The 22954-nt window shown below is 36.0% G+C and overlaps 1 protein-coding gene across 2 annotated transcripts in view; it reads right to left on the bottom strand.

Moving 5' to 3' along the window:
* PEX3 (peroxisomal biogenesis factor 3) overlaps window positions 1-22954 on the bottom strand; it is a 32224-nt gene that overhangs the window by 5794 nt on the left and 3476 nt on the right. For both annotated transcript variants that reach the window (XM_049653018.1, XM_049653019.1), the window contains exons 2-10: window positions 20371-20502; window positions 16058-16139; window positions 9654-9697; window positions 8012-8136; window positions 7552-7618; window positions 7396-7450; window positions 6645-6813; window positions 3914-3984; window positions 1801-1923 (exon numbers count right to left, since the gene is read on the bottom strand). In XM_049653018.1, the coding sequence (XP_049508975.1) occupies window positions 1801-1923; window positions 3914-3984; window positions 6645-6813; window positions 7396-7450; window positions 7552-7618; window positions 8012-8136; window positions 9654-9697; window positions 16058-16139; window positions 20371-20502 (868 nt within the window). The remainder of the gene's footprint in view (window positions 1-1800; window positions 1924-3913; window positions 3985-6644; window positions 6814-7395; window positions 7451-7551; window positions 7619-8011; window positions 8137-9653; window positions 9698-16057; window positions 16140-20370; window positions 20503-22954) is intronic.

Below are 22954 nucleotides of genomic sequence, written 5' to 3'. Positions count from 1 at the left end.
ATCCAAAGCACTCACATATCAAAATGAATTTCAAGAACCATTGGCTCAGCTGTGATCATGTGACATTCAGTGTCACGTACCATCTCTCGTTTATCAAGTTAAAATTTATTAGAAATGTTTGCTCATCTTGCGGAACATTCTCAGAACAAGTTACTTGCAATCCAGGGTTTTACTGTATACACATATATAATACATACACCCATATATAATTTGTTTTTATTAGTTAGCATCACTTTTCAGTTGATTCTCTTGAATCAACTGAGGGTTCTGCAGCATTAATTGGAGTACGCATAATTAATGATATTTTGTCTCTTTACCGATAATTGGAAATATTTTTTCTTGGCTTATTGTAATGGCTAGAACTTTCACAACATGTTAAACAATAGGAATAACAGTAGGCATAATGAAAATATTTCTAGTATTAAGTCATGGAGTATAAAGTAGGTTATTGATATAGAAAAGAAAAAAACTTAAGCTAGGAAATATCTACTGAATACTTAGAGTATGTAACAAAATATGAAAGGGCATAAAATAGTTTCTGACTTTGTGAGGAGGCTTAAAATATAACTGAGGAATACGATTCCCGTTCTAGGTGAAAAATGTAGGTTGTACAGGAAAGTACAGTAGTGAGTACTACAGGGAGTTCAAACAAGAAGACTACAATGGCTTTGTGGTTATAACACATTTTTTATAACTCTTCAGTGTATAAAATCAAGTACTTGTGTAAAACAACTGTTATAATTCTTTATCACTACTCAGGAAATAACTAATACCTTGCTAGGTAGGTAGAGATTATAGTGAAGTTTTATTAATCAGAGCACCTTGATTTAGGGAAGTATATAGGGGCTGAAATTTATTTTTGTATCACTTAAAAGAGTTCCTAAAAAAGATTTTAGGGTGATATTTAAGTTGTCTCAGAAAATACATTTTATGGCTGTAAGCATTCCAAATCTTCAATGCTAATTGGAAATTATTCTTTTTATACAATAAAGAAGAGTTCCAAAGAAATGAATAATTTCTTGCCCTATGTATTTAAGAATTGAATTGGATATTGCACATACATACTTCATATCACTTACTGTTTATCTTAATTTTAATGGACCAATTTATAGTCAGTTAACATTGATTTAGTAGCTATTATTTTCTGAGTTTAATATAAAAAAACTTCAAAGCAGGTTATTAAAGAGTATAAATTCTAATAGGAGAGCCAAGGTACTCATGCTGAGAAAAGGATATAATAAAACCATATGATACATTTTAGCAGAATGAATGCATGACTTAGAAATAATTATGATTAAAATTACTAACAATTACACTAAATACTCCCAATCTTACAAGAAGAGCTAAAAATGAATACATTATGTTGTTGTAAAAGTAGGAGATAATTCATGAAATAGGAATCTATAACAAGAATGCCTGCTTATCATAATGGCCAAACTACTGAATTACGTAGGCCAATTATGGCTTGCAGTACTTAAATATGTTTTCAGTTTTATATTCTAAAGAGTTAAAAAAAAAACCCAACAATCTTAAGAATTGGGATTTGGCCTGCAGAAAGACAGCTTGACAACCTAAGTATTTCTATATGGTGGCAAAATTTTGGGAAGAAATGAGGTTTTCAATACTGAATTCAGAAGGAGTTTCTACTAATGAAGGAGTCATTAGTTTAGGAGTTTAATTTGTTGAAAATGATCAATCAAATTTATCCTCTATGATTTTTTTATTACCTGGAACAAAAACACATCCAAAGCACTCCTTTGTTAGAGCCTTCATTACTCACAACATTTTATGTCATCTTACCTACTCATGGAGTTGCTACGTTGCAGTTCCTGTTCAGTAGGTCGAAAGAACTCAGCCATGTTGTCTAGCAGTCTGCTAAAACCTCGGTTTAAACATGTATTCAAAACTGTACTAAAATCTGGACTACACAAAAAAAGGATAGATTGCGTTTTAGATTCTCAGTGGAAAAGGAAATAAATTCAATAAGTATGTTGTTATCTTTGACAGCCTTTCTAGTCACAACCTACTTTTTATAGCCTAAAACGCTGTTAAGAATATATCAAGGGGTTAATCTTTAAAAATTAAGCATAAAAAGGAAGCTTATTATTTAGCACAACAAAACGAGAATTTGCATCCATTTTGCCAGATTTTCTTTTATTATTCAGCATTTTGTACAATGTGTTTTCAAGAATTTCAGTAACAGTATTACTTCTCTTCAAGGAACTCCTGAAGAAGAATCATCTTATAGTCACAGATACTGGTTTGCTTCACATATTCTATCATGACACCTCAGAAAATTTTGGCATCATGTACAGGTGAGAAACTGGATACTTAGGGATGAAGAAATTTGTCCAAAGGTATATATAATTAGTAAGTGGGGAGCTAGAATTTGAACCCAGGCCTTTCTGTTTTTAAAGTTCAAGCTCTTTTTGTTATGCTACGTTAGTATCTCACAAAACCTCTTTGATATAAAGAATAATATACATATGCTATTAAAGTTAGAAAATGCCTACTTCAACAGATTAGTTTGATCTTTGAAATGCAGAAATCTTAAACCAGACCAGCTCATGGGAGTGGTGGGCTAGGGGCTATCCATCTGGGAATTATCAGCATACAGACAGTAGTTAAAGCCGTGTATGAAATTGCTTAGGGCAGCTGAGGATGAAATAAGAACAAATACCTTGGAAAATGAATGTTTACAAGAAAGACGGACATAGAGGAAACTAGAAGAAATAATCTGAATACAGGGAGAGAAATCAGGAAATGACACTTATGGAAGCCACACGAGAAAAGAATTTCAAGAAAGGCTTAATCAACAGTGTTAATCATCAGAGAAAAGTTAAAAAAGGTGAACATCACAGGTTGATCAGTTTTGGCAAAAGATCACTGATGACCTTTTCTAAAACTTCGTGGAATGAGGTGGTGAAAACCTGAGTAAGAAAAAATGTGAAAAAAAGAAGAAAGACAAAAGAAAAAATGTGGAGAAGGCGATCGTAGAAAGTCTGAGTTAACCTTTAAATTTGTTGATTTTCATCACATTATGAAAATATCTTAGAAGCAGAGGATATAATTTCCTCAGGAAACAGAACTGGAGAAAGTGGTCTTAAATTATCCTTAGGATAAAAGAAATTTCCAGATTCTCCAGTGATAAAACCACCTCGAAGAGTTAAGTGGCTCCACCGAGGCTGAATAGCTAACAAACAGGAAAGTCCATCTTCAATCTAGGTCTTCCAGTCTCCTAATGCATAGTCTGGTGCTTTCTCCATTGTTAACACCCTAGCTGTGTTCTGGGTGACTTAAAATAGTAATACTCAATTTAGGGAAGATGTGAGATTTTTATCACTCAAAGTGTGCGTGTGTGGCGGGGGGGGGGGGGGGGAAGTGTACATAGATCAGCACATGTACACATGTGGTACCATGAGGATTAGCTGGAGCTGGCTACCTGCAGCTCACAAGTGCATTTCTCCCCAACTCCCCAACTCCTCAAGTCAGTATCAAGTGATTTCAAGTTGGTAGTCAGAACGGCTGCAGCTACAATTTCAGTTTCTGTTCTGTTTTGTTTTTAAATGCTAGTTGTTAAACATTTCCTTACATACTGGGTCTACCAGAATCACCTCTGAAAGCTTTTTTTCAAAATATAAATGCTAACTATCTTCCAGTCCCTCAACTAGTATTTCAGATTCTCTAGCCTAAGAAGTGGGTGAGGAAGGCATGGGCATCTTGAAACAAATCCATTTTTCTCATTACCTTAATAAAAGAATTAGGAAATCCTACCTAAATGCAGGAGAATAGATTCAAAATGTAATTTTCACAAGATACCATGTTGCATATGTTGTTCAGGAAAAACTAAAAAAACGGTCATAAGTACATTCAAATAGAAACACATGTTTTCTGTTACAAGTAGTATACATACCTTTCCAACATGTCTCTGGTTTCATTGAGTAGTTTAATAGTGGTGACATCTCTAGGAGAAAGCCCACAGGCCTGTGAAATTAAAATGCCATACTTTAGGGTTTCAAATATTAATACAGGTATGATGACAGTAATCATATTAATAAACCTCAAGAGTTCAGAAAATCTACAAGTCTATGTTCTATCAACAATGAAGAAATGTTAAACTAAGAGAAAAAAACAACTGTAAAAGTTCATGTGTACAGGTAAGTACTATTTAAAACATGAGTTAGTATCTTAGTTTTCGTAAATAATGTTGCAATGAACATAGGGGTGCATATTATCTTTTCAAATTAGTGTTTTTATTTTCTTTGGATAAATACCCAATAGAATTATTTGCTCATACAATATTTCTATACATACACACAATGGAATATTACACAGCCATAAAAGGATGAGACTGTGACACCTGAGACAACACAGATGGATCTAGAGGGTATTATGTTAGGTCAAATAAGTCAGACTAAGAAAGACAAATACCATATAATTTCCCTCACATGTGGAATATAAAAAAATGAATAAATAAAAAGCACAATCAGACCTTTATAGAGAAAAAACTGACATAAACTGAGACCATATAGGGAACAAACTGATGGTTGCCTGAGGGGAGGGTGGTGAGGGGTTGGGCAAGATGGGTGAAGGTCAATGTGAGATATAGGCTTCCAGTTACGGAATAAGTAGGTCACGGGAATAAAAAGCACAGCATAAAGAATATAGTCAATGATGCTCCCATAGGGATATATGGGGACAGAAGGTAGTTACACTTCTGGTGAACACAGCATAACGTATAAATTTGTGGAATCTCTATGCTGTACATGTGAAACTAATGTAACATTGTGTGTCAACTGTACTAAAAAAATGAGTCAAAGTAAAATTATACTTTATAAGATCCTTGTTTATCTGGCCCCTCTTGAACACATTTCTAGAATATATTTACAATGAAAACGATTGTCTTTTCAGGTTGCAGAGGCCTGGCATTTTTTTTTTTCTTTTATTGGTAAAACATTTTATTAAAATGTGTGTCTTTTTTCATCAAGTCTAGTCTAGTCTGGAGCTCTGTGTGCCCTTTTGATCTAAAGTTTCAGGGTTTAATTCAGTGCAGGTAAGATCTGGTCTGTCATTCCTTTCTTCAACTATTCTTTTGAATCTTTTTTTTTTTTTTTTTTTTAGCTCCACTGTTGAATTTTAAAATTTGGAAACTGTTTTATCATTCCAGAAAGTTTTTTTAATACTCTCATTGCATGTCCTTGAGATTCTAATTTGTAAGTAAGTTTTCTCCTATTTCTTTCATTAATTCTGTTCTATCCATTCTGTTTGTTCAGTTTAGCCTCTATCCTGTAGGTCACAGGGTTCCCTCAAATGGCAGCAACCTTTATTTGGCCTACTCATGAAGGTAGGGTCTCTGAGCACCCGAACAGTTCTACCTTTGGGGTATCTAGGGGAGGGAAAAACAGCAGGCAAGGAAAACCATGGCAATATTTGTTCTAATGGAGTCTCTAGGTTAAGGCATGGCTTAGGAGCCTCTGTGGTTTGTCAAATAAGATATCCTTCTCTTAACTGTAAAGAATGGGTATAACCCAATTACATATGAAAAAAAACCCAATAATTATTAAAAAACGAGATATTATAACCTGCAATCTTTGACATTTTTCTTGTTTGTTTATTTTGCACACAAGCTGGGGAGGGGCAGAGGGAGAAGCAGAGAGAGAAGCCCAAGCAAGCTGCATGCCCAGCGCATATCATGACCTGGGAGGAAAATCAAGAGTCAGATGCTCAAGCGACTGAGCCACCCAGGCACCTCTTTCTTACTCTTCGTCTATGAGTAATTTAAATCACAACTTCCCAGGACACACCAGTGTGCAGCAACACCATAAATGGTAACTGTCAGAGTAGGCCTTCTGTGTTTCTCAGTTGGATGACGAGAACTCCCTTCCGTCTATTTTGATACTGCCATCACTGCTTCATTTTAAAAAGCAGATTGTGTAATTGTGGTAGTGGCCTGATTAAAATGGATCTTTGTCTATAAACTGAAGTTTGGACTCTTCATCTTGGCATACAAAGCTCTTCATGATCTTGCCCCAGCTATCAGCTATATCCTCCGTTACTGCATCTCTTATAAATACGGTTTAGCCACATGAACTGAATTTGTCTCCTGTATTCCCCAAATATAATGAACATATGTGTCTTGTTCATTTTATATATGAATCATCCATCATGGTGTCTATCACATAACTAATACTCAATAAAAATCTGCTGAATATCTAATCTAAAATTATGTTTCTAAGTAGAAATTAGTCATAATTGCTGTTTGTTTTCTAAATTAATGAAGTTTGAAGTAAATGAGATACAGGGCTTTACTTATTTATCTTTTAAAGTTTATTTGTTTATTTTGAGAGAGACAGATAGCGCTAGTAGGGGAAGGGCAGAGAGAGGAGAGAGAATCCCAACTAGGCTCTGTGCTGTCAGCACAGAGCCCCATGCGGGGCTCAAACCCACACAACTGTGAGATCATGACCAGAGCCTAAACTAAGAGGTAAACACTTAACTGACTGAGCCACCCAGGTGCCCCTGAAATACATGGTTTTAAATCAATTACATTTCAAGAGCCTCAGAATTCTAAATTTCAAGGGATAGTACAAAATTTTAAAAAATTCAGAGTAACTGGTTTAGTTACATGGTTATGAATTAATCACCTGAACTGCTAATGGAGTTTCTTCATCTGGCATCATATAATGGCATAACAAAGATTTGGATCCGTCTTTATTAACCCAAGAAGAAGATTTATGCTGCTCCACGAGATCTCGGATTTCTTTTAGTTTTTGCTCCAAGTCCAAGAGGGACAAAGAATGTTTAAGAGAAACACTAGAAACAGAGAAAAGGGAAATAGGATAAACTGAAGCTATACACTCTTTTCTTAACAGGTTGCTCTCTGAGATCTAGTCAAACCTGAAAGCGCTGACTGAAATCACTACCGTATATTACAAAATCAGCCATCAGTTCAGTGTCATTATCTCAGAGCCACATCAAATCTTGTGGCAGATTTCATAAGAATCTTTAAAGTATCATCACTTTGAATATATTTTAATATGTATTTGATGTTTCAGCCCACTGTAATTATAGATACTGCTGATATAAATGGAAGACAACAGGCTCAGAGGCAGATTTGAAAGTAGGTCTTTTATCTCTGACCCAAATGTTTCTGGTTTGTTTGGAAGTCAATCAATAAACAATGAAACATTAAACCTTTCCCCTTAGTATCAAAAGATTGACACTAACAAAGAAAATGGATTCACAACGCAGTATCCCAGGGCTGTGTCTGTATTAGGTTACAAAGAATTTCACAAACCACCATTTGTCAAATCACCAGCTTCACTAGAACAATTCTAATTTGTCTTTTATTCACCAGAATCAGGAAGTTAGAGAAGCCACAGCAAAATGCCTTACCTTCCTAAAATCTTCTGCACAGCTTGTTTAATGACAGTGATCAATTCTGTCAGGCCTATTAAAAGAAAAACAAAAGGCTTGTTCACTTTTTGAATTCCTCAAAAACACAAATGAACAAATTAAAATTAGTTTCCAGGTCACAAATAAGAATCTTACCATCTCCAAGGAGGTGTTGAATACTTGATAAATACTGCTGTTGGACATCTGGGGGAGCAAGAACTGTCTGTACAAAACAGAAATAAGGTTAAATCACCCAATATTACTAGTAAATAAATAATATAAAAGTTTACGATCACATGAAATATAAGATATGTATTTTAGAGGGGAGCCTGGGTGGTTCAGTCAGTCAAGTGTCTGACTCTTGATGTTGGCTCAGGTCATACTCTCGCTGTCGTGAGATACAGCCCTGCTTTAGGGTCCACTGGGCTGAGTGTGGGGCCTGCTTGGGATTCCATCTTTCCCTCTCTCTCTGCCCCTCTCCCTCCAAAATAAATAAATAAACTGTTTAAAAAAGAAAATATATATTTTATACAAATTATCAAGATAAGTAATATTCAGTTAAATTTTGAACCTCTTGGGAAAAAGGGCAGTATCTATGAAGGTCTATTAAACTTACAGTGCCATTTTTGCCAACTGCTGCATTATCCAGGTAAATATATCCACCAATTATGTTTAACTGGACTCGCAAAAGAACAACCAGCATACAAGTACTGTATACTGCTACGATACTTCTTGTGAAACCTTCACAGAGAAAAGAAAACCATTTGGTACTATTATGAAAACAAACAAATGTGTAAAATGACAAACTAACTCTATGGTTATTTTCTCACAACATGACTTTAAAAATAGATTTGTAAATGTTTTAAGGACAAAAATATATCAATTCAAAATATTCATAATTTCCTTACAACTTGGTTGCTTAATGTAAATTAGATATGATCCCTTAATTGAAACAATAACCAATATATTAAGTGAAAGGTTATATATATATTGTTAGCTTAGAAAGGAGAACAAGGAAGGACTGGGAAACACTAAGAGTTGCAGCCTCAAAGCTCTGAGTGGTCCCGGGAGCTAGCTGAGAGTAAGAGAAGAGGGCTGTGTATGGAAGAACTCCAGACTGCAATGCAGGTAAAGGAGGATGAGCCCATTTAAGGGCTGGAAAAAGGTATAGATGGGGGATACCCAGAGACTAGGCTTCACAGCAGCCTAGGACAGAGTGTTGGAAACAGAGGAAAGAATAAGTTTATTGGCTGTTGCCAAGAGGTCTAGAAGGAGGAAAGTGTCCAGTGGATTTAGTAACACAGAAGTTACCGCTGATGCTTGTGAGATCTGTTTGGATGGAGACACAGAAGTGGGCGCCGGGCTGTAGTGTGTCAAACAATGAGTGGAGGAAAAATGAGTGGGAGTGAAGAAAAGGGAATGTAGAAGTCTTTGGTAGTATATAAGGGGTGGCTGAATAAAGGTCTAATTTATTTTTAAATAGGTAAAGCTTAAGCATGATTCAGTCGAGAAGGATTAGATGAATAGATGGGAAAATGTAAGAATAACTGGTGGCATAAAGTTCTGAGATGTGTGTGTGTGTATATATATATATGTATATGTACATATATATATACACATATGTAAGTAGAGGCCCCAGGGCAGCTCTTTGTTTCAAAGTTTCATCACTAATGAAATTTTGCATACAATGTCAAAGTAAAGTTACTATCTGGATGAGAGTAAAAACTTCCCTTAAAACATGTTTTCACTCTTATATGGATCCTAAGAAACTTAACAGAAGACCATGGGGGGAAGGGAAGGGGGGAAAAAAAGTTAGAGAGGGAGGGAGCCAAACCATAAGAGACTCTTAAAAACTGAGAACTGAGGGTTGGTGGGGGCTGGGGGAGAGGGGAAAGTGGGTGGTGGGCATTGAGGAGGGCATCTGTTAGGATGAGCACTGGGTGTTGTATGGAAACCAGTCTGACAATAAATTTCATATCAAACAAACCGTAATAGTGCATCCACCAGTACCTAATGTAGGCATATGCAGTCTAGGACAGGTTTACGTACCATAACAATATCAACAGTATATTACCACCACCACTAACATTTACTGAATACTTTCTATGACCAAATATTGATCAACTCGCTTTGGGAGAATTATTTAATATGGGCAACAACTCTGTGGGGTAAACAAGAGTCATCCATGTAATAGAGTATAAATATTTCCTTTGTAAATATATTAATAATGTGCTGTCACATAGAGTAGGTAGACTTACTTATTATCTTTAGATCCTCCCATATTTCTAACTTGTTTGAAGGCCTAAAGAAGTAAATCAGAAAATATGAAAACAGTAATCAGGTAATCTAAAGGAAAACTTAAAACTTCATAGCTTTATATTTAATTATATTTTATTACAGGATAACTACAGGAAACAAACCCCATGAAATATAATAAAAGAACAATTGTAATTCCAGTAACCAAAGATAACAACCATTTCACTAGTATGTTGGTATATATCCTTTCAGTCTTTATCTTCCTTCTGAGCATATGCATATATGTATTGTGAAGTTATACAGGAAAATCAAGAATAACGTTTATTTCTTTCCTTTATTTACCATTTTACAAATAACGAAGCACATCAGTAATTCTTCAAAGGTAAATAATGAAGAACTTTTTGTTTTAAAGTATCGTTACTTTAAATATATTAAATATATATTTGATGTTTCAGCCCACTGTAGCTATTATTCTTATTAATGTTCAAATTGCCCATCTTTGACCATTGGGGATACTATCCAAGTTGGTTCCTGAATCCTTCTAACATCACCCTATTAGTCTTTGATAGCTTCCTTGCTTACTGACAAGAAAAGCTGTTCTGGGTTCATCTTGTTCAATTCTTGCTATGGACCTGACATCACCCATTTCTCCAAGAGTCCTGGTTCCTTACAGCAGAGAATGGTAGTCTGTGACTGGAATCTTCGATTAAGGATATTCATTGCTGGGGCACCTGGGTGGCTCAGTTGGTTAAGCATCCAGTTTCAGCTCAGGTCATGATCTCAGGGTTCATGAGTTCAAGCCCGACATCGGGTGAGCTCGAGCCCCACTTCAGATGAGCTTGAGTCCCGCTTCGGGTGAGCTCGAGCCCTGCTTCAGGTTCCGTGCTGACAGTGCAGAACCTGCATGGGATTCTCTGTCTGCCCCCTCTCTCTCAAAAATAAATTTAAAAAATTAAAAAAAAAAAAAGAAAAGGATATTCATTGCTACTGGAGACATCACTGTTTCTAAGCCTTTCTGGTAGAGTAAGCTAGTAAATATGTATTTATTTGCATGTACATATATTCAAAGAGATAAAATGTCATGAATTTGTACTGATACTTTTTTTTAAATGTTTATTTATTTATTTTGAGAGAGAGAGCAAGTGCTGTAGGGCAACAGAGAAAGGAGGAGAGAGACAAAGAATCCAAGCAGGCTCTGCACTCATGCAGAGCCTGACGTGGGACTTGAACTCACGAACTGCAAGATCATGACCTAAGCCGAAATCAAGAGGTGGATGCTGGATGCTTAACTGACTGAGCCACCATAATGATACATCCAATTCAAAATTAGGATGACAGGATTTTTAACTTCATCTCCTTGATCTTACATCTGTATTTTTTTTCCCCACACTAGCAATCAGTGACACCAATGTAATTACCAATTTGCTTCATCCCTCACTCTATGCACAAGAGTCTCAGAATACCAATAGCAACACTGAAGAGTTTTAAGGGTTTGTTCACCTGGCATAATTTCCCTTTGCGGTTAGAACACCAACTACATATTTAGGTGAATTTGATTTATTTTACGATCTCTTTTTTGACATTGCTTTGCAAACACTAAATACAGTTTTATAAATATGTAAAATATCTGCATGGTTCCAAAGTCAAATTCACACAGCAATGTACCTTCAAAGAAGTCTGTTCCTATTCCTCTTTATTCTCCCCCTTCACAGGCAACTGTTAAAAAAATTTAACTTACCATTGTTTTGCTTTAAGTTTATTTATTTTGAGAGAGAGCACGTGAGCATGTGCACAAGTGGGGCTGGGGAAGAAAAGAGAAGGAGAGAGAGAGAATCCCAAGCAGGCTCCATACTGTCAGCAGAGAGCCCAACATGGGGCTCAAACCCATGAACCGTGAGATCATGGCCTGAGCCGAAACCATGAGCTAGATGCTTAACTGACTGAGCCACCCAGGTGCCCCACCGTTGTTTTGCTTTATATAAGCAAATATGCATAAAGATTCCTATCTGCCCCCTTAGATAAATAACATAGTATACACCTTTGTCTTTACTGTTAAAAAATATATATCTATATACCATCAAATCCCATCAAATCCTGGAAATCATTCCACTGAAGTACACAAATAATAGCCATCTCTCTTTTATTTTCTTCTTCTCTGTTTTTAACCTTGGCATAGTGTTCCACTGTGTGGAGCTATCACGTAGATGGAGTTCAGTGCTTCTCAAACCACCTATATGGAAGGACCAGTTTTATTTTTCTTTCCTGTTTCCAATCTATCACAGACTGATACTTTTGTAAAATACAATAAAAATAAATTCCGAGGAAAATAAAATAAAAAAAAAACCCACAAAGACATACAAACTACAAACCCATATTCTTTATTACTATTTCAGACATAAATTTACATTTCAATAAGTTGAGCTACCAATACAATTGTGGGATATTACTAGCTTCTTATCTTTCTTTGCCACTGAACTGACCTTAGAGCTTTAGTTATCTCCTCCCTAGACGACACAGGTTCAAGACATATGGTGTAGGGGCTCCGGGGTGGCTCAGTCGGTTAAGCAGCCGACTTTGGCTCAGGTCATGATCTCGTGGTCTGTGAGTTCAAGCCCCGCGTCAGGCTCTGTGCTGACAGCTCAGAGCCTGGAGCCAGTTTCAGATTCTGTGTCTCCCTCTCTCTGACCCTCCCCCATTCATGCTCTGTCTCTCTCTGTCTCAAAAATAAATAAACGTTAAAAAAAAAAATTTAAAAAAAGAACAGCAAAGATAAATGAGTTTAAAAAAAAAAAAAAAAGAGAGAAAAGACATATGGTGTAAATCCTACAAGGTACCGCTGCAACCTGAAACTAATGTTCAAGACTTGTGGTGGAATATATTCTGAATAGATTGGAAATTAAACAAAATTCAAAGGTCAGGTATTTTAATGCAAATAAACCACTTTTTCTTTTGAATGTCACTTCAAAAAAATTTCAAAGTGCTTTTTATAGAAATCTAAATAGGGGCGCCTGGGTGGCTCAGTCGGTTAAGCCTCCGACTTCAGCTCGGGTCACGATCTCACCGTCCGAGAGTTCGAGCCCTACGTCGGGCTCTGCGCTGATGGCTCGGAGCCTGGAGCCTGCTTCCGGTTCTGTGTCTCCCCCTCTCTCTGCCCCTTCCCTGTTCATGCTCTGTCTCTCTCTGTCTCAAAAATAAATAAACGTTAAAAAAAAAAAAATTAAAAAAAAAAAAAAGAAATCTAAATAAAACAACATAAGAAAACGGCAGTTCCAAAAGTTTCAACATAGGAAGTACTTAGTGGCGGGGCAAATTAGGTATGTGTCTTCAAACTATATTTATCTGGGGGGACTGAGGTGAGATGGGGAAGAGTTATAGTCACCCAGGACATTTCTTCATGTTGACATCACCATCACTAGATGTCAAAAGTAGATTTAAACTTAGAGTTATAAGATGAGTAAGTTCTGGAGAGCTACTGGAGAGCATGGGGAGTACAGTTAATAATATTTCATTGTATGCTTGAAATTGCTAAGAGTATATCTTTAGAGTTCTCACTACAAAAAAGAAAATGGTAACTAGGTGAGGTGATGGATATGTTAATTAGCTTGACTGTGGTAACCATTTTTTTTTTAATGTTTACTTATTTATTTTTGAGAGAGAGAGAGTGCGCATGCACAAGTGGGAGACATATCTGGGTATTTCTCTTTCTCCAATGTACATCCCTCTGAGTAAATGCACACAGGTCCCTTTAGAAAAATATCGGGGGACTCATTACTTCGCACACTTGCTGAAATATTGCAGGGATCTTTTCCCTGGGAACCCAACCATCTTTTCAGTCAGTGAGTCTTGGGTCTGAAAAGAGGCTCAACTCTGGAAACTGGGCATGGGATTACAGTTGTGGGGAAGGGGAGATCTCAGCCCCCTGCTTATCTTTTCTTGCTCTCTTTTGATCATGTATAAAGCATTACCCTTGTTGGCTACCCGATCTATTTCGTCCCTCCAGATGCCATGTTCTATTAACCATCTCCATAAGACTACAGGTTAGGCTCCCTTGGCTGCCCTTTCTTTTCTTTCTTTAAAAAAAATTTTTTTTTAATGTTTATTTATTTCTGAGAGGGAGAGACAGAGTGCAAGTGGGGGAGGGGCAGAGAGAGAGGGAGACACAGAATCTGAAGCAGGCTCCAGGCTCTGAGCGGTCAGGACAGAGTCTGTCATGAGGCTCGACCCCACAAACTGTGAGATTGTGACCTGAGCCGAAGTCAGATGCTTAACTGACTGAGTCACCCAGGCGCCTCTACAGCGGTAACCATTTCACAATGTATGCATTTCCAAAAAGTGAAACAAAAATTTTTTTCACATTATCTTTTTTAAAGATTCCAATTCCAAATCCATGTAGAATAAAGTACTTTTTATGCAATGATTCCTTTCAAATGAGTTGTTTGATAAAAATCATCCCTAAATTAAATATGAGACTCTTTAATGTCACTAAAACATCTGTTTAAGAATTAAACCAGGGGTGCTCAGTGGGCTAAGCATCCAACTCTTGATGTCGGCTCAGGTCATGATCTCAAGATTCATGAGTTTGAGCCCCTCGTCCAGGCTCTGTGCTGATAGTGTGGAGCCTCCTTAGGGTTCTGTCTCTCTCTCTCTCTGCTTTTCTCTCTCTCTCTCAAAATAAATAAATAAAAATAAACTTAAAAAAAAAGAATTAAACCAATCCTGGGGCACCTGGGTGGCTCGTTAAGGGTCTGACTCTTGGTTTCAACTCAGGTCATGATCTTACAGTCCTAAGGTCAAGCCTGTGCTGGTTAAGATTTGAGAGAGAGACCTCTTTTTCTGCTCCTCCCCTGCTCTTTCTGTCTTAAAAAAAAACCAAAAAAACAAAAAAAACAAAAAAACCCCCAAGATTCTTTCCTGATGAAACGTGATGGCCATTATCAATCTTCAATAATAATGCCAAGTGTTGAAAACACTGATGGATGTTTACTTGCGATTTATAAAACTGACAGAATAAGATTATCAAATCACTTATTTCTGGTTAATTATTATCATAATTAGTTCAAAGAGAAACTTAACTTGCCTGACAGGCTTCTATAAGACCAAAGTTGTCTGAAAACCAATACAAAAGCAGTCATAAGATTGGAGGCCTTATTTAAACACACTTTGTAAGGGCTCAACCCCTGTTTATCCAAATATTTTTCAAATGGACATTTTCCCCCCAAAATTGCAAACAGTAATTCAAATCAAAAGAAAGGCCAAGAAAAAATACACTGAGATACTTAAAAGAGGAAACAGCGAGTAAGGAGAACTATCACAAACCCTTAGGAACTGAAGAAATTCTCTCTATACTGAGTAAGAAGAGAGGAATGACACCTCATCTTGAAAGCTGTCCAGGGCTATCCAGAAAAATAAACCCCTTTATTCTCTGGTTTCCCACATTTTGCTTTTACTTTTTACCATAGACTAAATACAATATGTCTTGAATTTATATCATATACTCCTTCTTTGGGTGGCAAAGTCTTAAAGGGAAAGAAATCTTAATTATCCAGAATCCTCTAAAACATAGGGAATTCAGGGTCTTGCAGCAAACGGTAACCAAGAAGGAAGAATGCTACTATATTTATTGTGTCTGTTACTATGTTGCTTTTATAAAAAGTGCTATTTGCTTATTTCATTTGTCTTACTTCCCCAATAAAACCAAAACTTAAGGCAATTAAAACCTATTTCTCTGGGGCACCTGGGTGGCTCAGTCAGTTAAGCATCCGACTCCTGATCTCGTCTCAGGTCCTGATCTCATGGCTCATGAGTTCAAGCCCCCTGTAGGGCTCTGCACTGACAGCACAGAGCCTGCTTGGGATTCTCTCTCTCTCTCTCTCTGGCCCTCCCCCACTTGCTCTCTATCTCTCTCTCTCCAAATAAGTGCTTTGTGCTCAGTAAACTGTCATGGTGAGGTCAATTGTCATTATTGTATGCTTATGTTATATTTGCACTTTATTTTGTTAATAATATAAAATGTAAATTCATATGCCTTGTTCAAAATGTATGTCCACATGCTTTACCTATTATACCACCAACTCTTCAAGCAGCTTCACAACATCTAGTTCAGGAACACGTTCCATAAGCACTCAGTAATTAAATTTCTGAATAAGGTCAAAGTGATATAAGATCTATTTAAATGGAAACCAAAATACACGCAAATATTGTTGACCTAAATACTTTGTGCATCAAAGTAGAGGACAAAATAGGATGAATTCAATGACAGTTACTGAATATTTTTCTAAACAAGTCTATATATTATGAGCTTTAATTAGAAAAATAAGGAAACAAAGATGTTTTAAAAATATTTTAGTGTATTCTACAGATTTAAGTGCCCCCATATAAACAAAAAATGATGTTAACTTGCACTTACCTGTTTTTTAGCAGAGCCGTGAGGCTCTCGGAATTGAGTTGCTGCATTAAGGCCTCTCTCAGGGTTGGAAGCATGGACAGCACTGTAATGCAAACAGGAGATAAAATAGGTTCCAGGTGATAGGACTGCCTTCATGAGAAATGCACATTGTTTTAGGCTATACGATAGGACTAGTGACTAGCAGGGGTTGGGAGGGAATGTCAAGGCTAGAGTTTTCAATTGTTATTATTTTGAATAATAAAAACTGAGTATATACTAATAAATCATTTATCTGCTTATGTTAAGTGAACAGGATTATATATATTATATATGTATATATATATAATATATATATATATCTATATCATGATCATAGCAATGTAAACAAGTACACATACAAGAAAGAATGGGAAGAATTATTCTGAGATGTTAACAGTGGTGATCTTTGGGCTATGGATTATTAACAATCGTCTCTTTTTCCTCTTCTTTTCTGTACTCTCCAAATGTTTTTTACAATGAATTTATTTCTGATATAATAAAATGATCAAAAACATTTTTATCTTTAGCTATATTTTTGTTTCATATTTTATTTGTAATTCTAGAAAAGTTTATTTATTAAATATTGCAAATAAGCACTTATTGTAGCCAAGACAAAAGTGTGTCAGGCCGGGAATTAAGAGCTGCTAAGTTGTAGTTTTGGTTTTACCAATGGTTATTGCCTGTAACTCCCAAGGAGTTGCGTGAAGAGACAGTACTCCATGGAAAAAAGACTTCATGTAATTTATAAGAGTTTATTTATGGCTCTATGTATGGTGTAAGAAATACTGGAGAAATGCACATATACAAATTAAAAATTAGTTTCTAACACTAAATAAGTAATGATAACAAAATGAAAAAATATCAAGAGATCACAAATACCACATTCTAAAAGGGAAAACTTCAGTGTATAATTTTTATTTCTTGACTAGGTAAGACATGTTAATTATAAAATGCATTATTATTTTTTTCTATAGAAAATTTAGCTGTTAGTCTACTCTAGACATTTATTCCAGTGCTACTCTATGTAGCTTTAGCATATTTCCTCAAGTTGTATGATTGAATCGCCTAAGTCATTTAGACCATTAACTAAAGTCGCAGCTCAGAGCCAACATAAAAGGTGGCTTATCTCTTAGTGTAGTTGATATATACCTAGCTCAAATGCGAGATGCTACCTTACCAAGAAAAATCAAGGCTAGAGTCCTACATTCAGAAAACAGAGTTAATAGGGAACTAGTTTAAAGATTATGTGGTAAAACAACATGATTTAAGAAGAGTCTCTTCACCAATTCTCCTGATAAGAGCCTTTTACTTTCCCTTTAAGCCTATTCAATTCTTCTCTTCCAGGCATTTTTTTTTTTTTTTTAACAGTGAACAAATATATTTCTGTATCTAGTTGAATACAGCATTCATGTTTTTCTTTAGCCATCCGGTCTCCATGATAAACACCCCTCAGTCCAACCACAAATCACAAAACAACCCTTCACCAGTTATGAATCTGTGTGACCCTGAGGAAGTTATTTAACCTCTCAGTGCTTCAGTTTTCTCTGTAAACTCAGGATAACATTGGATCTACCTTATAGAATTGTTGTAAGGACTGATTGAGACATATAAAGGATTTAGAACAGTGCTTCTTTGCACATGAGAATGCTTGGTAAGTGTTAGCTCTTATTATTATCCTTATTTGGCCTCTTCTGGCACATTCCAGTTTGTATATTCTTAACATGTGAGAGTCAGAAATGGACCTGTACTCCAACTACTCCAGAGCATGTGTACTGTAACTACCTTTGATCTGAACCACAATTTTATTACTGTAGTCTAAGATTAATTCAGTATTTCTAGAAGTCATATCAAACTGTTTATAACAAGCTTATGTTCAACTAGAATTCCCAACCTTTATTCATGTATCTTGCTTGCAAGCAAACTTAGACAATTCTGTATCTGTAAAACAGACTTTTAATGCAGAACAATTCATTTATCCCAGCCTAGCACTGTGTCATGTATAAATTTCATAAGCATCTCTCCTAAATCTTTAGTAAAATCATGAAGATAAAGCCACTGGGCAGAACACAGAGAAGCATTTCATTAGATGCTATCTGTCAAGTTGGGGCCAACTTTTTGGGTAAAAAAAACCCAGCTATATTTACCTGAAACTACTAAATTTTTCTAGTATACCCATTACATATTATTCAGAAGGATAAAAACTTAATCATATGATTTGCAACCCCATTATCAATGCATACCAGAAAGCTAATTTGGAAAGTTTTTCAGTGGACCTATATTTGGCTCCTATCCTATTTTATTTTTAATTACCTAAGCAGCTATTTATTCATCTGAGGGTTGTGATGATCATAGAAATGTGCCACCAAATCCAAATCTGCTAGGAGGAGCGTGGTGGGCTGGCAGCCCCTGTTGCCACCCCTCTTGGGTCCATTACCAGATCCGCACCACTCCCAGACAATGAGAGTGCTCCATGGAGATACTAACACAGATCCATTCCTGTAGGTCTTGTCTACCAGGGAACTTGGGCTTAAGGACTTCCCACTGGCCTGCTAAAACTTTCTTGAAACTGTGCTGTAGACTTGAGACTTTTTTACCCAATCGTCCTTCTCCCTTCCATTCACATGAAAGACCTGCACTATGGTCTAAAGGCTTTCCTTGCCTCCTTCTGCTCTCATTCCTTTATCCTTCACAGCTGTTTCCCCTAATTTATCTCTTGATAGCTAATCCCATCTTAGCACATCTGTTTCCCAGAGGACCCAAACAGACACAAGGGTCCATGTCAAATTGAAACATATTTTGAGACTCCAGACTACCTTATTCAATTTAAAGAATTATGTAATTTTTAAAAAGTTATTTTATTTACAGAGTATTTATTAAGCACCAAGCACTTTACATGCATTATTTCATCACATTCTACAAAACATTTATGAAGTGGGTTTTATGATGATTATTTTACAGAAAAGAGAACGGAGATTTAGAGTTGCCCAAAGACACAGACATTACAAGGAAAAACTGGCAACCGGACTCATTGTGCTTTATCCGAGTTGTCATCACACACAGTGTTTATGATTACTGTTTGCTTTATAGAATGAAGTATTAGCATTATACTAAAAATAAAGTCCTTTAAACGCAGGAAAAAAATTTTACTTTCAAAACTAAACAAAGAGAATCTACCTTTATAAATTCTTTCTAAATTAGCTGTTCTTGAAAGAAGTGTTAGAGAAAAAGTTTTAACCAATAAAAAAGAAAGAGGGGGGCACCTGGGTGGCTCAGTTGGTTGAGCGTCTGACTTCGGTTCAGGTCATGATCTCGCGGTTTGTGAGTTTGAGCCCTGCATCGGGCTCTGTGCTGACAACTCAGAGCCTGGAGCCTGCCTCAGATTCCATGTTTCCCTCTCTCTCTCTGCCCATCCCCTGCTCTTGCTCTGTCTCTCTCTCTCTCAAAACATTAAAAAAAAAAAAAAAAGAAAGAAAGAGGTTTGACATGGATTTGAGAACTAATTCTTGAAGGGTTATTCCAGTTAGAACACTTGTTCTCTTCAAATGTGGGCAGTTGACTGTGTTACAGCATTCTCCCAGTAGGCTTCCGGGTTAAATTATTACCATTAATTCATGTTGAGTAGTATATACTACTGTGCTACACTCACGGGTCTGTAGTTGCCTACTGTGCATTTAACACACTTAGGACTCTTTACTACAGCATAGGAGGCCCCATGAAATCAGGCCTATCCTTGTAGACTTACTTCCCACTGCTCATTCCGCTCTAGCTACTTAGCCCTTTGGCTATTTCTTGAATGTGCCAAACTCATTTGCCACCATAGCATATTGCTCCCTCCACTGTATCATGTAGTTCTCAAGGAGGCCTGACTCTCCTGATTGCCATTTCTTAAATCCCCACCTCTCACACAGCTTTATTCTCCTTATAGGAGCTATCACTACCTGAAGTTATTTATTTGTTTTATTATCGTTTGTTACTCTCACTAGCATATAAATTCTAAAGGTCAGGGATTTTTTTTTGTTTTTTATTGTTCACCTTTTGTTTTCCCAGTACTGGGTACCTCAAGTATTTGATGAAAAAATAAGTGAAATCAATGAACCTTTACTGTATATTGTATTCATTTATATTGATTTTTAAAATCCACGTTAAATGATGTATTGCAGTTAAATCATATAAATATTTGCTAGACTTATCGTTCTTCTTTTGCCTTTTCCTCTAACTTTGGTCCTAGAGGTATGCAAATTGGTATAAATCATCAAGGAACTTTACACATGTAGAAATGTTTCTCTTTGCCTTACCGGTCATATTGCAAGTCCTCTGGTTACTTTCAAAATGATACTGTCGTCGTGCTTGAGCAATGTATTCTGCAGCCTCTCTTTCTTGTATTTCTCTGATTTTCTTCTGTCCATATTTTCCCAGGATATATACTCCTAAAATTATTTTTTTTAAAACAAGCAAGTATATTAATCTAATTAGACTGTTAAAAATTCCAAATAGTATTTTAAACCTGCTTCATTGCTATAAGGCTTATAGCAATGAAAAGCTAAAAATCGTAACGTTTAAAAACCTAAGTTAAAAAACTTGTGTAAGAATTGTGACCTAAATAGAAGGAAAAGGAGACTGGCATTTAACAGCCAATGATGGACGGATGGCCAATAAGGACCAGGCCTGAAGAAACAGAAACAAATTAAATGTACAAAGTCTAGCAGTGCCTTTAATAGTGAACTGGAGATATTTTAAGTGTCCAGCAATAGGGGGTTGTTTAAATAGATTATAGTCTATACATACAATAGTCTTATGAAATCTTAGGTAGCCATTAAAAACCACATTGCTAAAATAGTTAATAATCCAAGGAAATATTCATATTATATTGCTAGATTTATAAAATAAGATCCTGGATGTTTCCCTTTTTAACATAAGTAGATACATAGAAAAACAGATGGGTTTTAACATATAATAAACAATGATCATTATTGAATAGTGGGATAGCAGCTGATCTCTTTCTTCTATTTGCTTCTTGGTATTTTCCATATTTTCTTCAGTCAACATATTTTTTTTAAACTTAAGATAAAATATTTATGTATTTATTTATAGATAAAAATTTTAAAGAATTCAAGAAAGGTAGGTTGTCAGGCAGACATCTAGAAATAGTAACTTCAGTGGAAAAGAGAGATGGAAGATACAGAAATTCCTAAATTACAACACTACAGCATAAAAATATAGGTGGGATCATGAGGCCTATAATTTTGCTGAGCACATTTCAACACAGACAGTATGATACAAATGTGCACATTTTATTCTATGCCCCAGGGGCAGTCAATTGTCCTAACTGTGAATGTGAACACTCCAGAGTGGTTAGTTAGCATTTGACCAAAAGCCACATTCCAAGGTTTAAGTACTTCACCTAACTTTTATCTAGCATAATGAATATCAAATGGATTTTCATAGATTAAATCAGTGGTGTTTAAGATACTGGGTTAGCTAAAACTATTTTAGTAAAACTCACTTGAGCAAGAATATAAGGAATCTAGCCAAGTCCTTCTTCCCTAGGAATGGTTTAGCCTTGAAACCTCAACTGCTAGTTAAGTGGATTCTTCTTAGTGAAAGGAGTTAACCAAATGTCAAAGTTGCTAACCAAATGGCCAACAGAATCCTACCACTGGAATACTGCTGCATTTGCTTCAGGCTAATCTTTCATGCGCGGTTCTGTTGCAGTACCAAAAGAGGACACGAACTTCAATAAGCTCATAAAACGTAGTTAGGATACTGTTTTATTTATCCTGGCTAATAGATTGCTTTTATGTGTGTTAGAACTTGTTTCATTATAACCTGGCAACAAATTTGTAAGGGAGTAACTAATCCTCACCTATCTCCAACAGTCTGTGGCCCCCAATATCTGCCAAAAAGAACCTAAGAACTTTGCAAGACCTAAATCATTGGATTTGGTCTATTTGTCACAAGTGGGGATAAGGCAGCCCTTTAAGAACTGCAAAGCAAGCACATAGCCTGAAATATAGATAAACTGATAACATATATATTCTAAAAAATAATAGTTCATTAAAAGTATGTCCTGCAAATAATGAGAAATAAAGTATGACTGTTATGTTTGTATGCAAATAAATGCATTGTAATTATGTTTAAAGAGCAAATAAATGTCATATAAGTGGCTTCATAACTACTTTTCTTGTAATCCTTTCTCAATAAACTGATGATAGTGCCATAATACCAACAGAATGAAGAAACTGGCTTATGCTTCACTAACTCTTTGACAGGCAATTCTTACGTAACAACTAATTCTCAATGAATTGTATTTTATTTGCACAACTGATTGCTTAAAGTTATGTGTAAAATTACTATTATTTCCCAAATAATAGTAACGATGTAAAATGAAACACTGCAATGATGCCCTCTGTGTAGCTAAGAATTTTCTGGAATAACAGTAAATGACTAGCATATGTGTTTTTCTGGGAGAAAAGGTACACTGCTTTCATTAGATTCTCAACAGTATCTGATAAAAATTTTTCAGGAACTACTTACCATGTTTGTTTGATAAGTGTAGTATATTCTAACGAAAGCTAAAAGAACATGAATTGTTGTGGATTGAACTGTATCACACCTATCCTTCCCAATTCATATGTTGAAGTCCCCTTACTTCAGAATATGACCTTATTTGGAGATAAGGTCTTTATAGAGGTAATCAAGTTAAAAGAAGGTCATTAGGGTGGGCTCTAATTGAACTTGACTGGTATTCTGAAAAGAGGAAACTTGGACACAGACATGTGTTGAAGGAAGATGATGTAAAGACACAGAGGAGATGACCATCTACAAACCAAGGAGAAGGGTCTGCAAAAGATCCTTCTCTTATGACTCTCAGAAGAAACA

This window comes from Panthera uncia (genome assembly GCF_023721935.1).
Source record: "Panthera uncia isolate 11264 chromosome B2 unlocalized genomic scaffold, Puncia_PCG_1.0 HiC_scaffold_24, whole genome shotgun sequence".
In the NCBI taxonomy this organism is placed as follows: domain Eukaryota; kingdom Metazoa; phylum Chordata; class Mammalia; order Carnivora; family Felidae; genus Panthera; species Panthera uncia.
This window is presented reverse-complemented; position numbering and strand designations above follow the sequence as displayed.